The sequence below is a fragment of the Glycine soja genome, chromosome 9 (assembly GCF_004193775.1).
Source record: "Glycine soja cultivar W05 chromosome 9, ASM419377v2, whole genome shotgun sequence".
Classification (NCBI taxonomy): domain Eukaryota; kingdom Viridiplantae; phylum Streptophyta; class Magnoliopsida; order Fabales; family Fabaceae; genus Glycine; species Glycine soja.
The window spans coordinates 38,505,668-38,521,716 of record NC_041010.1 but is presented as its reverse complement, the minus strand read 5'-3'; the positions used below and the strand labels follow the sequence as shown (position 1 = coordinate 38,521,716).

General features: G+C 30.1%; 2 protein-coding genes across 2 annotated transcripts; both read right to left on the bottom strand.

Moving 5' to 3' along the window:
- Positions 1-6,950: 6,950 nt before the first annotated feature.
- Positions 6,951-9,514, bottom strand: LOC114368467 (nucleolar protein 56-like). The gene is made up of 8 exons (XM_028325726.1): positions 9,505-9,514; positions 9,120-9,283; positions 8,844-9,001; positions 8,528-8,745; positions 8,199-8,451; positions 7,853-8,001; positions 7,623-7,757; positions 6,951-7,409 (listed from the first exon to the last, which is right to left on the bottom strand). Exons 1-8 carry the CDS (start codon positions 9,512-9,514, stop codon positions 7,057-7,059), a joined length of 1,440 nt encoding a protein of 479 aa, XP_028181527.1. The 3' UTR covers positions 6,951-7,056.
- LOC114368772 (putative pentatricopeptide repeat-containing protein At1g12700, mitochondrial) lies at positions 8,743-11,692 on the bottom strand. The gene is made up of 3 exons (XM_028326026.1): positions 9,825-11,692; positions 9,120-9,504; positions 8,743-9,001 (listed from the first exon to the last, which is right to left on the bottom strand). The coding sequence occupies exon 1, from the start codon at positions 11,553-11,555 to the stop codon at positions 9,915-9,917; it is 1,641 nt and encodes a 546-aa protein (XP_028181827.1). The 5' UTR covers positions 11,556-11,692; the 3' UTR covers positions 8,743-9,001; positions 9,120-9,504; positions 9,825-9,914.
- Between the last annotated feature and the right edge of the window lie 4,357 nt (positions 11,693-16,049).

Here is a 16,049-nt window from a genome sequence, read left to right as displayed (position 1 = left end):
TTCCATATATTATATAATTAAAAAAAGTTACCTAAATATTGTAATCTGTGTTCACTGTTTTTTTGTGTGTGCGTGTTGCTGGTTAGTACGAAAGGGATGCGCACGAAATGCACGAAACACTGACGTAGAACAGTGACCTTTTTAAAAGAAATATTAATTAAATAATCAAAATATATAAAATAGAATTCGACGGAAATCAAAGGGCTCCGAAAAATGAATTGTAATAAATACTATTTTTCGTATTTCTTCTTAACAAATAGTTTGTGAGATAATATTATTTAAACTATATTAGGAAGGCAGGAAGTGATACTAAGTCTAGATCCACTAGTTTTTATTTATATTATAAAAGATTCCCTAAAATAAAGACAAAAAAAATGAAATATATCTGAATCCTAAGGAATCTCAAGATTGTGGTTGAGATTGAGAAAGACACTAATAATTGAGAGCATTATATGTGTTTCAGTCTTCTAAATGAAAAGATAAAATGAAAGAGAGAGAAAAAAAAAAGGGTGATTATTGGACTTTCTTCCTTTAAATGAGTCAACTTTATTAACTCATTATAATCGAGAGTTTGGGAGGGGCAGAGGAAAATCAACCTCACATGGAACCAACAATAATGGAATGTAGGGCACAAATAATTGAGAGGTGCCACTAAATAATGAATGCATGTTTGGAAAAAAAATATTGAAAGGGATACATTCAAGAAAGAATGAGTCAACTGTAAAATGTTTTTGTCTTTTGCCTTATTGTTGTATTTCAACTAGAACCAATAATTATTTTAGTATTTCATAATCAAGTAAGATTGATCTAATTGATAAAGATAAGTTTCATTTTTTTTAAGTATGTGAATTCAATTACCGTTATAAATAGTAAGAAATTGTTAATAGATAATTTATAAATATTTTTACAAGTGCTTTTGAATTGTAAGGTTTATTCTAACTTTAATGAGCTTTTAAAACCAAATTCAACTAAATTTATTATTTTTATAAAAAAAACCTACTTTACAAAAAATGACCACACATTTGGCCAATTGCCATGACCTATAGTTGCACCTACTTGCAATTGTGGTACCCTCTAAGATAGCATGTAAGAGATTTGAACCCTCCATTAATTTACTCGATCTATTCATTTTGCCGACAAAATATATATATATATATATATATATATCATTCCTTTACTCCTACTGATTCTACCACACATCATCATCAAAATAAAAATCTGCAGAAAATTAAACACGTCAAAGTATGAGAAATTGCATGCTAGAAAGACACAATCGATGTGAAGAAGTTTCATTTGGAATAAACAATTGTCTCTATAATATTACCAACCTATCTGAAATGTATTAAATTTGGATAACAGTATATGTTCAATTTCATAACTTTTTTATTTATTCATCTTATTTGTAAGTTTTGTGATTTGGAAGTAGTGCTCTTGTTGTTGTTGTTGAAATAATTGACAAAAAAGTGAGATAGGTAGAAAAAAAAACACAGTACAATGGTCCTATGTGTGGGGGACAACGGTTCCTTTGAGTTCTGTACGTACCAATGACAATGATTCACCTTGTCCTATACAAGAAGATGAAGTCGGTGAGGTACCGTTTTATTTTTCTGTTGGTTTTTTAGAACAACTTTAATGCAGTGGTTTAAACTATTTTTTGAATTAAGAAATCATAAATCATTGCACAAATAGTTGCAGCATTAGAGAGTAAGAAGGTAATTTTAAGTATTTTTGTAAAGATTTTTAAGTCTTGAGAGTTTAGACATCTCTAACTGTTTTACCTAATTTTTTTCTTAACTAAAAAATAAAATAGTAAGAAAATGTGAATAACCGATTATAAGAAATCGTATACTATGAACTTTAAAGTTGCGTATATATGAGACAAGCACATGTGCACAGACAAGTTTTATTCTTTTTCACATAAAATTTAAATTATACAACTAAGTCGAGTTTCACCGTTAGCCCGTTATAGATGCTCTATCGTGCACTTTTGGAATTTGGATTATTACAACTTTCATGTCAATTAATTTGTAATTTATCCAAAAATATATATTTCTTGGAAGTTTAAAATAAAACCTTATGGACCATTACCATTTTGGTATACATGATTGCAGGATTGTTTTCTGCCAACTTAAGAGAAATTACTTCTGTTAAGGAGCTTAGGACCACAAAAAATTCACATGCATGAATTGTCTCAATTATTTGGGTGCAGTTATAACTGTATACACTTATTAGGGAACTTTTTTTATACACTTATTATAGGGAACTTCATATGAGTAGAAAATCATATCGATAACATTTTTCTATATAGTTTTATTTTTCTTCATCACACAATTTTCCTTCATCTCTTTCTATTTCTCTCATGGTTGTAAAAACCTTTATACAATTATATTCTGCAAAAATAGTTTCTCTTAAAAAAAAATTGATGGAAGCTTCTGAAAAAGGAACTGAATTGAATTATTAAATTAGCCTTGTTGAAAAATCAACATCCATTAATTATGCTAAACAAAATAATTTACAATTGTCGTAATTGAATGTTTAGTTAATGTTTGGGGTGGAAAAATAATTGAATTCAGTTTTAATACATTATCAGTGCAATTTTTTTTAAGGAAAGTGTAAATGTTTTTATACCGTTAAATAATTTCAAATCATATTAAATATCGATTTTAAAGTAATTTTTGTAATTTTTTTGATAAATTATTTTAAAATTTAGTTATTCGGCAATACATAATTAAATAATGTAAAAAATATTTATATGGTAAGTGTATATAAAGTTTAAATTGGAAGTTAAAGTTGCTTATTTGACACATTAACCCAACGTACATACATCTTTTTCACATGAGAATTTAAATTGTACAGATGTTCTATCAGTCTATCTTACACTTTTGCAATTTGTATAATTTTGACTTTCATGTACAATAACGTGTACTCTCCAAAATGTTAAAACATGCACCTTATTTTTTAGGTGTACTAGTGGAAGAAAAAGATAAATTATAAGAGTTTTAACGTTATTATTTTTTGATTGTATCAAAAATTGGTATTTAAATATTTTAATTATCGAGATTAGATATTAATGATAAAGATTGAAGATCAAAATTATCAACAATAAAAATTAAAAATAAAATTATCAATGATAAAGATTCAAAACTAAAATTATTGACAGTAAAAATGAGGAGAAAATTATAACAGTTACATGATATTTAAGATTTATACTTTATAAATATCAAAGGTGTTTTTTAATAAGTATTAAAACTTATAAATACCCTCATATTTTAAGTTCATATGATGTTAATATATCAATGAGTTACTATAAATGTTCTCAATCATTTTTTTTTCAGATAAGTATCTTTTAATTACTCTTTTTCTTTCAATAACATTATCTTCTTCTTATAACATTTGATATCTCCTTTTTCTTCCAATAACACTTTGGTATTATATCTCTTTCTTATTTCTATAATATCTTTTTTATTTAATACATATTCTTAATTTATTTAATTATACTTACAATTATATAATTTTAGATCCAACTATACATAAAAATTTAACACATTAATCTAAAATAAATTATTTATCGAGATGATAAAAGACCTTCAAAAGAAAAAAATTATTCTTTTTCTTAAATTTTCATGAGATTATATTTGTTAAAAAAACAAATATAAAATTTACCGTCACCAAAGAGTTACTACATTAAAGTACTACTTGCCAAAGCTGTTTTACATTATCTTTTCTAATGAAACTAATAATTTTGATTTACTATAAGATAAGATTTAATTGTGTTTTCATGATGTTGTGTACGATTCGCCGCGTGGCGTTCGTGTTGAAAGATCAATGCATAATTGGCTTTTCGAGTGATTGAAAGGTTATCTAATTTCAATCGTTAATAGCCATTTACCATTAGAGTAGATAAGAAAGTGACATTCTGAATCATTTCCCAAGATAAAACTTTGAGTCTACAATCTATTGTTCAACTTCAATATACTATTAATAGATGGACCATAATATAAAAGTATTATATGATATTGTCATTCATCATTAATCACGGACTCGCTGTACATAAAATAGTTAAATTTTTATAATATTATTTTAAAAATATATATTAACGACCATTTTTTAAATAATTAATAGTATAACTTTGATTAAAATATATTTTTCTATCTATAAATATAAAAAAAGTTTGAAATATGTCTATGCAAAATTTCTGATATATTTTTTATTCTTATAAAATTAAAATATGTTATTTTTTTTATCTAGAGTTAGACTTGGATAAATTCAAGTCTATGGGACATTTTTTAAAACTTAAATTATGGGCTAAAACATATTTTTGATTTTTATAAATAATGTTCAGAATTTGTCTCTGTAAAATTTTGAATCTTTTTTTCTTTTAAAAAAAATTGAAATATATTACTTTTTATTCAGACGTGGATTCAGGTATCCAAACCTACATGTTATTATTGCATTGATTTTATTGATGACTATGAGAGTGAATGATTTCTGAGGGTTAAAAACCACCACAAAATGTAAAGAAAAAATCCTAAAAATTTGTATATCCCTCTTCTCTAACCTCATTCTTCTTTAACTTTCTTCATCTTCTCCATCCACTATGCTAATCCGAGAGAAAGGTGAATTTGAAAGTCAGGTTGTTGAGTTTGTAAGCAATGTTTGATTTCAATAGGACATTGGAATTAATATTCGTAATGTTGAATTTGGGAGTGAAAGTGTTAGATTTTCAGACTAAAGGAAAATTCAAAGAAGATGACAGGGTCGATAAGGTGGTACTGGCTATTGCATTTGAACATAACATTTAAAAAAAATTGTTTATTTAAATTCGAAGAAGATGAAGAAAGTTAAAGAATAAGGAAGTTAGGAAAGAGATATTTACAAAATTGTGGATTTTTTTTTTTTACATTTTGTGACGATTTTTAACTCTCATGAATCACTCATTCACATAGTCATCAATGGAACCAATGAAAGCGTGACACATAGGTTTAAATATCCAAACCTACATCGACCAAAAAGTAATAAATTTCAAATTTTGAAGGATAAAAAAAGATTCAAAATTTTACAAGGATAGATTTCAAACATTTCAATATTTATAGGGACGAAAATATATTTTAATCTATAATTTAAGTTTTAAAAAATGGCTAGTAGACTCGGATTCGTTCAATCCTAATTTCGGATAAAAAATAATATATTTCAATTTTACGAAGACGAAAAATATATAAGAACGAAAAATATATTTTAGTCTATAATTTTTTTATACTAATAACATATATTTATTAAAGTTATGGTGATTTTTTATATATAAACTATTATACTAGATGTATGTGATATTCTATATAACTATATGTTTTCCTTACATCAAATATCGATTTTTTATTTTACCGGCCACTTTTGTGTTTAGAAAAAAAAAATTCATATAACAATGCTCTTGAAAATGATGTCAACTTGTCAAGTAATGCCTATTAAATAGAAAAATATTTGTAAGAATCAGTTAAAATGTGCACATAATTTTAGACCACCTTCCACCACACACAAGAATACAAATACTTCCTTGTTCTAAAATTATTGATATTTTATTTTTACTTATTTAAAAATTATTGATGTTTTAAAAATTTTACGTTTGCTAATTTATTTTTTCACATATTCTCTCATTTAAAATAATTAAATTTGATGTTTACAAGAAACATTACACATTTACACAACCTATTTAAAAGCACTTCACTGAATAACAAATCACATTTAATTTATATCTTATATTAAATAAGAGAATTTTAAACTAAATACAATCATATTGCATACTTATATCCCTTAATATGTGAGTATTTGGAACGGAAGGAGTAACATGACCATATGTTAAAAGGGTTTTATGCATGCTTAGAGTTTGAGTCTTAATTACGTAAATAAAAAAATGTTTTATCGGAAAAACAAAAATGTACATTAATGATTTTTACAGATAAAGAAAAATTATTTTGTGGCCAAAATATATCTTTAGTATATTTACAAGAGTATAGGAGAAGATAACTAATATTAACCAACTAACTAAACTAAATAATCACAACTAAAGAAAAACCTATAATAATATCAATAAGAAATTAATTCTACTAACAAAAATTAATAATTTTATAATTAACATTTGTCCATAAAAAAATTAAATTAGTCACTTTCTCATGGTCTATTTCAAGAATGACAATAAAGCAGCATGGGTATTTAGTGATTACAAATAAATTTTCATTTACAGAAATAAGATAAATTTTTATATACCATAGTACAATTCTATATAAAATGAAAATTAAAAATAATATCTTAATGACATCAAATTCAATTATATATTTTGTAATAATCAAATTATGCATATTTTTGTAATATAAAAATTATTTTCTAACAACATTTATTATCACGAGTTCATCTTTTACAAAGATTTTTATGTCAAAACAAAACAAAATATACACATTGCATTAAATGAGAATTCTTTGACAATTGCGTTAAGTGGTAACGTCCTTTTCTTTAAACTCGTCTTGTCAGTTGCCATGACCAAATTTATGTTTAAATTTCAAATATGGGTATAGAAAATTATCAAACTCTTGATATAATTAGTAGACTTGCAAGTTTTCATCTCTTGTCATGTAATTTTTGCCCCTCATTGACCATGCAAGTTTTCATCTCTTTAGTGTTTTCCACTTTATGTAAACAAAAAATGTTTTAACTATTGTCACTTGTGTTTTTATGAATTGATGTATGACTTTGTCATTTATATAATTTGATATACTATTAACACTTTATTATTGTAATTCGTTATTTTTTCCTTTATTATGGAGTTGAATTATTGAATTATTATCATGTTAAGAGTATTATGTATAATGTATGTATATATATTCAAATAACGTAATGATTTTCCAAAACTCGTTAGAACAAAAATTGTATGTTAAAAATGAAAAGCAGTCAGCACAAAGCGAAGCAATTGACAGAAGTACATAGCAGAAAAAATAAACATGACATTATCCAAAAATAGTTACATGACAAATCCGTTTTTACCAATTAAAATTGCACTCCATAGTTTTATTAAGTATCTCTATTTTTTGATTTATTCTTCTTCTTCTTAGTCTCAATAGCAGCCACTAGTACTTCTCCATTATCACCCTTTTTATCCTTTTTTTTCTTCTTTTTAACTGCTCCATCTTGTTCGCTTTCAACCCCATTAGCACCATCATCCATGGCTTGATCGTTCTCCGTGTCCAATTTCCTCTTTTCTTTCTTTCTCTTCTTCTTTTCTGACTTATGATCCTCCAATGCATCACCATTTGTAGTCTCTGTGGGCTTATCTACAGCCATGTCATCTGTAACGACAGCTGTATGCTTCTTCTTGGCTTTCTTGCCTGAAACTTCAACTGGTGCTTCTATTTCCATCGCTGTATCTACAACAATTTATCATAAATCAGTAGAATCCCACTATAACACACACACGTGTATATATATATATATGTATATATATATATATATATATATATCAGCAAAAAAAGAAAAACATGGCAATGAAATCTGAGAGAGTTTAAACCAAATGCATATTACTCAAGGGAATCATCGAGGATGTTGGGAGGGAACCAGGGGGTAGATCCCCCCATCCTTACCTTTGTTTTCAACACTTTCAATAGCCAACTTCATGACATCTATGTTCTTACGAGGGGCAACTCCCTTGTCATAAAAATCAAGTCGCTCCTCAACTTGCTCACGGAGTTTCTCCCCAAACGTAGTAGTACCCCTTTCTGCATCACAGTACAACAAAATCATCTCATGCAATGAGGTACTGAGGTACTAAGTAAGGCACAAGATTGCTAAAATTAAAATGTAAGAAACAAGCCAGAAAAGCAGTCAATCAGTGATGCAATTGAACATTTGTTGGCAAGATAGCGAGCTATTGGGCCCTTATTTTTGGCAGATGCTCGACCAATAAAAGAAGAGTGGAATATCAAACCATATTTAGGAGTGTGTCCTCTTGTTTTTAATGCCCTGAATAGAACAGTCAAAGACATTACAAATTAGAAGTCAAGTAACAGCAAACAAAGAATAGTGGCATCAACAATGAATACCAAAATTAGCTGCTTTCTTGACAAAAAACACGGGAACCATGACAAGGAAGTTTGGCTGCAAATGATGGGGGATTTGAGTGATGGGCAACTATTGCCTTATATGTGTGAAGCAGGAACCTGAACAGAGCTTTCTCTGTACCAAGAATTTGAAGAGTTGAAGAAGGGCATTTAGCTAAATTTGTGAGGCTACCTGCATGGGAAATTAATCGTGCACCAACAACTTCACCAATTAAAGAGGCCAAATTTAGTGCGATGTCATTCATTTTAGCAACCAGGTAATCATACAACTTCCGCCTGTACTTGGATAGGTCCATTACTCTCTGTGCAAATTGTTGGACATTAATCAAGTCCACTGGGGACAAATATTGTCCTGAAGAAAAATAAGGGGAAGATTAAAATAGAGAATGAGACAAAAGTCAAAAGCAGCACAAATACAAGAATTCTACCCATGGAGGCCTTGGCAGCTTCCACAATCTCCTTCGCTTTATCTTCATCACGAACTATGTCAGTTACGGCTGCAATCTTGTCTTCAGACAGCTTTGATTTATCCTCAATAAATTTTGCAACTTTGGCATACAGATAATTATCATTTATAATCTTCAGCAGTTCTGGAAAATGCCAAGAATACCATTCTCGGCACACAATTGATGAACAGCAGAGAATTCAACTCTTCAAGTTTAATAATTCTCCTAAAGGAAGAAAACTATTTAGAATATGAAAATTATATACTTATCAGAGAATTCACTGTCCAACACAAACCACCTGACTCTCATGGAGAATGAATTAATATCCTTATCAAGTGTATCAAGAAGGAAAATTGCTTGAATGACGATATTATCGGCACGGTTAACATTGAATTTCACCTTTGCTCTGCTGTAACTATGCCCCAGACCAAGTTGTGCCTTTTCCAAATCCCTGGACTACAGAATTCAATCAAGGGAAAAAAGAAATTTAAATAAATTAATTCGAGAAATATATTTCTACAGGACACGGGGATCCTGCTTGCAAGAAACACAAGAGGCAGGAGAAAATGTTAACCTTGAGGTCACTAACAAACCTATCAAAATGGAGGCGCACACCACGAAGAAGCTCACTGTCAAACTCGTTACTTTGGCAAGGAATTTTAGGGAGTTCAGATATCTGACAACCAATCTTTGGATCTGATACACCTAAACTGATTTTGAATTGGCCAGCCTTCTTTTCTTTGAGTTGTTGTGATTACCTAGTGCAGATATAATCCAGGAGAAATTAAAATGCCTTCATTAGGACGTGTGAACAGAGGCCTAGGCAATCCATGTATGAAGAAAGCAAGAGAAACAATGGGTCTACTTCCATCCTTCACCAAGCTGTTTTGCCTATTCACCATATGTTCACATCCTTTGTGCAAATTTAACATCCGAAGACTGTCATGTTTGTATCATACCTGACAGCATAGTCGTATGCTTATTTTTTTCATTTTGTAAAAAGAGAACAAGAAGCAATCAGAAAAAAATAAGATCCAGTTTTAGTTTCTATGCTTTTAGGTAAACAAAGTCAACTATAAGAGATAAAGCATTTCAAATAATCATGTCAGTTTCAGATTAGTTTCACAACTGAAACACAAACAATGAGGAGTGACTGAGTAAATCATTAAAGCAAGCATCCACAATACATTGAGAAGGAAAAGGATGGTTAAATCAAGACAGTAATCATTTGGCTATTGTTATATTTATAACATAAAAAATGAAGCTAAGTACATATCACCTTTAATCAAAACTAAAGTGATATTGAGCCCATTGCATTGTCCATCTTCTTTTTCACGTGTAACTAGAAAGTTCTCACATAGTTTTAGTCTTACAACAAGCCTCTAGCAATCATTTGTCGAAGAAGTTTCTCTGCCTTATCATTCTCATCTTTTTTAAAGAGAGCAATGATGATAGTTTCAAAAGTAAATGCATTAGGGATGCAACCATTGTCTTCCATTTTTGACAGCATGGTCAATGCTTCCTCGAGCAGGCCCTGTTTACAATGCCCATTGATCATAACATTGTATGTGTAGACATTGAGATGATATCCTTTAGTCAAAAGATCTTGAAAAACCTCTTGTGCATCCTTAAGTCTTCCACCTTTACATAGTCCATCAAGAAGTATAGTGAATGTGAATATATTCGGTCGAATTTCCTGATCTTTCATTTTGTTGAACAATGCAATTGCCCTGTCAAGATGACCGTTTTTGCATAATCCATCTATTAAAGAACTGTAGGTGATTACATCTGCGGGTTGACCTCTATCACGCATCTCATCAATAAGATCCCAAACATAAGGTATTCTCCCTGATTTGCATAAACCATCAATAAGAGAACTGTATGTGACTATACCGGGAACCATATTTTTCTGATGCATTTCCTTAAAGAGATTTAATGCCTCGTCCACCATTTTATTCTTACAAAATCCGTTAATGAGGATCGTGTAAGTGTGAACGTCAGGAGTCACTCCCATTAGGGACATAGCATTGAATACATGTTGTGCCTTCTTCACTTCATAAACTAAGAAGTATCCATCCATTAAAGTACTATACGTAATAACATCAGGTTTCACACATGCTTTGAGCATCACAGCTAACACACTTTTTGCTTCTTTCACCTTTCCTTCTTTACATAATGCATCAACCAGTATATTATAGGTATAAACATTTGGGTTGATAGTTTTCAATACCATTTCATTTAACAAACCAATTGCTTCTTTCAACTTACCCTCGATGCAGAAGCCATATATTAGAGTACTATACGTGACAACATCAGCAGAAATTCCCTTGACAGTCATTTCAGAAAATAAACCATAAGCCTCACTTACAAGTTGATATTTGCACAGGGCGTCAATAATTGTGCTGTACATTTCCACGTTAGGTTTAGTCAGTCGTCCATCAATCTTTCTCAGCAACTTGATGGCACCTCTTGTGTCTCCTATCTTGCATACTCCATTGATCAAAGTCCCATAACTAACTTGGTCGAGTTGAAATCCTTGTGCTAATAGCTTGTCGTGAAAGTGTAGTGCTTTCTTGACTTGTCCCTTAAGACAGAGACCTTTGATGAGTGTTGTGAAGGTTATGGTGTCGGGATGGTAACCCCTCTTGAGAATCTTGGCCAATAGAGAGAAACCGAAAGTAATTTGACCCATATGACAGAAACAATTAATGAGAATATTCAAAGTAAAAAAGTCAGGCTGAATTCCCTTGAGTTCCAATCGGTGAGAAAGGGAAACAGCGGTGGAATAGTGCTTGATCTTGGCAAAGGAATCTAAAATCTTGTTAAATTGGATGATGGGTGGGGTATGACGCATACACAGCATGCGATTGAATTGGGAAACGGCATCGTCAACATTTTGAATGGATGGGGGCTGAGAGTGAAAGTGAGAATGTGAGGAGTTTTGAAGAAAAGAGGAAAAATTGGGAATGGAAAGAGAGACAGAAAACCTTAACCTTCGTGAGAATGACATGGTTGAGAATGGATTGTGTTTGTTGGGGAGAAATCAAAGCTCGGTTTTCTCCGATTTCAGCTTCGGCGTAAAGCCAATGCAAGAACTTATGGAATGGAAGGCAGGGCATATACAAAACTTCTTTTCTCTTGACCAGAATTGCATGGTAATTTACTAAATTAGTGTAACTCCATAGTCTTTTAAATCTACTTTGTTTATTATAAAAATTAAAGTTTCACATTTGTTTTATTTTGAATTATTAAATTTGAAATATTTAATTTTCATCTTCTATATTTTTTAAATTTTCCATTAACATGATTTAATACTAATATTTTTAATTTAAAAATAATTCATTTAAAGTAACCATGATTAAAAATTATTAATATTTTTCTTTTAATTTTATTTTTCTCCACCATAAAATAGCATTTAACATTTTAAGTATTTTAAGTTTTAAAATATTTTTACTTTTCTATTGTTCTTTATTTTTTGTAAACTCTAATGTGGTCTGTTGTGTTTGAGAAAATTTCTATAGTTTTTTAAAATAAACAAAGATTTGCAAAGTAGTAATGACAAAATTCAAGGAAGTTACCAGTAAATTATGGGTAATTTGTAAAAAAATATTTAGAAAGTAAAAATCTTTTGCTTGCCTTTATTTTATTTTATTGTTTTTGAATTTTTTTGAATAAACTTTGTAGTCATTTTTTTATATTTATCAATGTTACGAGCTTTTAAAATAAAAGATTTAGTTATCACCCAAAAATTAGTTTTGGAGCATTCTAAAAAAAATCTTGCTTCTAGTATATAATAATGGTAAGTCATGACCTCCTATTTCAATATATATATTTTTTTAGAAGAAGGTTTCAGATCATATTTGTTCAGGGTGCAACTATTCCCTAAAATTGGCTGAAGGAAGTAGGTCCCGATTTGATTTTTTTTTTATGGAAACCAAGAAGAAAGGAGGTGCATCACAGTCTTTAAGGGGTGTGGGGAACTATGCTTAATGTGGAAGGACAATTTAGAGATGTATATTTCATCTTTTTTTTTTAAATGACTCAAAATAAACAATTTCAACTCTTAGTCATATATGGTTTTCCTGGTTAAAAAAGTATGAAGATGCATATCATGGACATCTTATAATCTTTAAAGACAGGAAATGATACCTCGTGGCTATGCATAGAGGACTATAATATCATTTCCTCTCCAAAAGATAAAAGCAGGGGCCCCAATGTTTTGGTAATATTCCTTGGAAGATAAAAGAAAGGACTCAATCTGAGTGTGTATTGACGAGTCCATTTCGGTAGAGAATGAGTTGGATGAACTACTATTGAAGGAAGAAATCATTTGGGAGACAAGGTGGTGGAGGGGTGACAAATATAGTTGATAATAATACGTTGGAGGTGTTGAATACTCCATTCAAACACGAGGAAGTGAAAGAGCTTGTTCTACAAACACTTTTGGAAGGTAGTGGGTGATGATATCACATAGCTTGTTTTGGATATTCTCATAGGTCTCAACAACACCTATATATTGTTTTGATCCCTAAGACTAAAAATCCAAAACGGGCAACTGAATTTAAGCCTCGTTTATGTCACTACTAAAAAATGACTACACAGTGACAATTTTGTTATTAGGAAAGTGAAATTTATTTTTTAAACATACTAAAATGAGTATAAGAATCATCTTAGAATGTAGCATGGTAAGAATTTCGTCTTTATAAGAAAAAAAACAAGAATAATTTTATGCAATAATTGTCTTCGTTTTAATTTTCCCTATTTATGAAATTGTCATCGCGTCCCATTTGAAATCCCAAAATTGTTAGCACATTTGAGAAATTTAAATAAATTAATTTGAGAAATATATTTCTACAGGATACGGGGATCCTGCTTGCAAGAAACACAAGAGGCAGGAGAAAATGTTAACCTTGAGGTCATTAACAACCCTATCAAAATGGAATTTTAGTGAGTTCAGATATCTGAAAACCAATCTTTGGATCTGATACACCTAAACTGAACTTTGACTTCTTACCTTACTTGACTTTAGGTAAGTTAGTCTCCAAAACCGTTCTTAGCTCATCAGTCAACAGCCCTGAACACCAAATGTAATCAATAACCAATCATCATCATTCAGGACACTCTTGGCATTCTCTTTTGTGAAAAACATAAGTTTTATCTTCCCATACATGATCATTGTAACACCTTGATAAATAACACCAGAAAGAGAGGAATACAAAGGTTGGAGGTTATACAGATATGAGACTGAACAATGACTTAAAAAATTAATTAATATTATCTATACCAATAGGATACATCTATTTTTCAATAGTTGATCACTTAAGAACTCCACCTTAAAACATGTTTGGCTTTGAGTAGTTATGTGATGGTTGATCTTCTAAGAAGTTTTCCGGAAAGCGTGTGAGTGATAACAAAACATGTTCAAAAGTTTCATGTTGATTTGTGGAAATAGTCATTGATCTTAAAAGTGTGTTGATTTGTGAAGACAATCATTGATCTTAAAAGCAATCAAAATAGATTGTCGACATCTCGAATAAAACTGTCTACAAAGTGTTTTGATCAACTGGAATTGAGTAAAATGTAATGTGAAAGCCGAAACCGTCAAAAAGTCAAAAATTAAGGATGTTCAAGGAGACATCTTTATGTTTCATGAGAATCAATAAAATTTGTTAGGTTGATGATTGGAAATTTTTAGATAAATTTCCTAGGAATCAAAGAATTAAGCATATTTTTATCGATTATTTTAATTATTTATCACATTATATATGTACTGTAGTAAAGGAAAAATTAAAATCACTTCCATCATTTTTTTTTGTGAAAACTGAAAAAAAAAACATTTCTACATGAAACATCCTTTTCCAGGAATGATAGACGTACGAAACTAAGTTTTTCAACCTATGATTTCCGAAAAACCAAAAAATTTTCTTCTACTAAACGCCCCCTTAAAGTATTAATTTCTCACAGTACATAAATTATATAATAAGTATTGAAAAATTATTGAAATTAGTCCCTAAACAATAACAAAATATATATAAAGTTAGAGAGACTAAATTGATTAATGTTTGAGGGCGTCGGGAGCGGAGGTGAAGGGGTTGAAGGAGCGGCGCTTGACAACCTTGCCGAACCTGTTGAGGTCGGAAACGGAGTTGCAAACGGCCTCCGTGTTGTGTCCAATATCGTCGAGGCCGTGCGCCTCCAAGAGAGCGTAACCCGACGCCGACTCGTAGAGGAGGAACAGCGCCATTGCAACCCTAAAACGGAGCAGTGACACAGTGTGAAACTCAGGAAAGTAAATGAAATGAATGGAGACACACTCAGAGTCACAGAAGAAGAAGAAGAGAGAGTAATGTTCAATACCCTATGCCTAAACCCCTCTTTTGCTGGGTATTGGGTTCATGGGCTTCACTGGCCCGTAGAAAAAACATTGGAAAAAAATGGTTGATAAAATATAATTAAGAAGGGATAATTTTTTTTATTTTTTGAAAGAAGGGGATAAATTCGGGAATAACCTTTGAGAATTACTTTTTACACTATTTTTTTAATTTCAAAATTATATCTGTGTAATTTCATGCATGATTATAAATAGCTCCTACAAAATTAACTTTGAGATCGTCTGTAAATTTTAAAAAAATAAATTTTGAGATTATCTATATTTTTTTAAAAAAATATGCTTAATAAAATTTTAGATTATTTATAATTTTAAAATTTAATTATAAAAAGTTTTTACGCTGTGAACTATATGGGTGTAAGGTGATTATTGTAATGGTCAATATATTTTCTATAAAAAAAAAACACACACACACACACAATATTTTCTCAAAAAGCATCTCCTATAGTTTACGTGCCACATTTTCATGAATCTATACCCTCTATGAATCTTGGAGTGAAGAGAAAGCTGACCACAGATCATAGCTTGTAGTGGATATCCAGTTCAAAATCAGAATGTACGTACGTTATACATTGCCATTATGCACATCATATATATCTAGAATGTTATAGAGTTACTTTATTCTCCAAGCGTCACATCTTCCATTGATTCTTAATATTGGATTCACCATTTAATGTTAGATCTTTTGTTGGCTGAACAAAAAAAAAACCATTTCATTCAAGTGGAGTGTCAGCACCTTTTAGCCACACCTAGTGGCACGTTTGGATTCACAGCAATGCTCATTATATATTATATATCGACAAATGTTAAGATATTGCTTAAGAAACTTAGAATTATTTTTATTGGAAAACGGAAATTTATGTTATCCACAATTATTTTTGCGTTTTCTTATATTTTCATAATAAATATTTTTTTTAATTAACGTCTTGAAAACACTGATTAATTGTTATATAATCGAACACTAGATAATCATTATATATATGACTGGTTTGGCGAAGGATTTACATTCTATATTGGCTTATACTAGTATTTTTCAAATGATTAGAGACTATGGTTTTCTTCTCAACAACAACATCTCCACCATGCGCAAGGGTCATTAATTTTATTACATGGGAG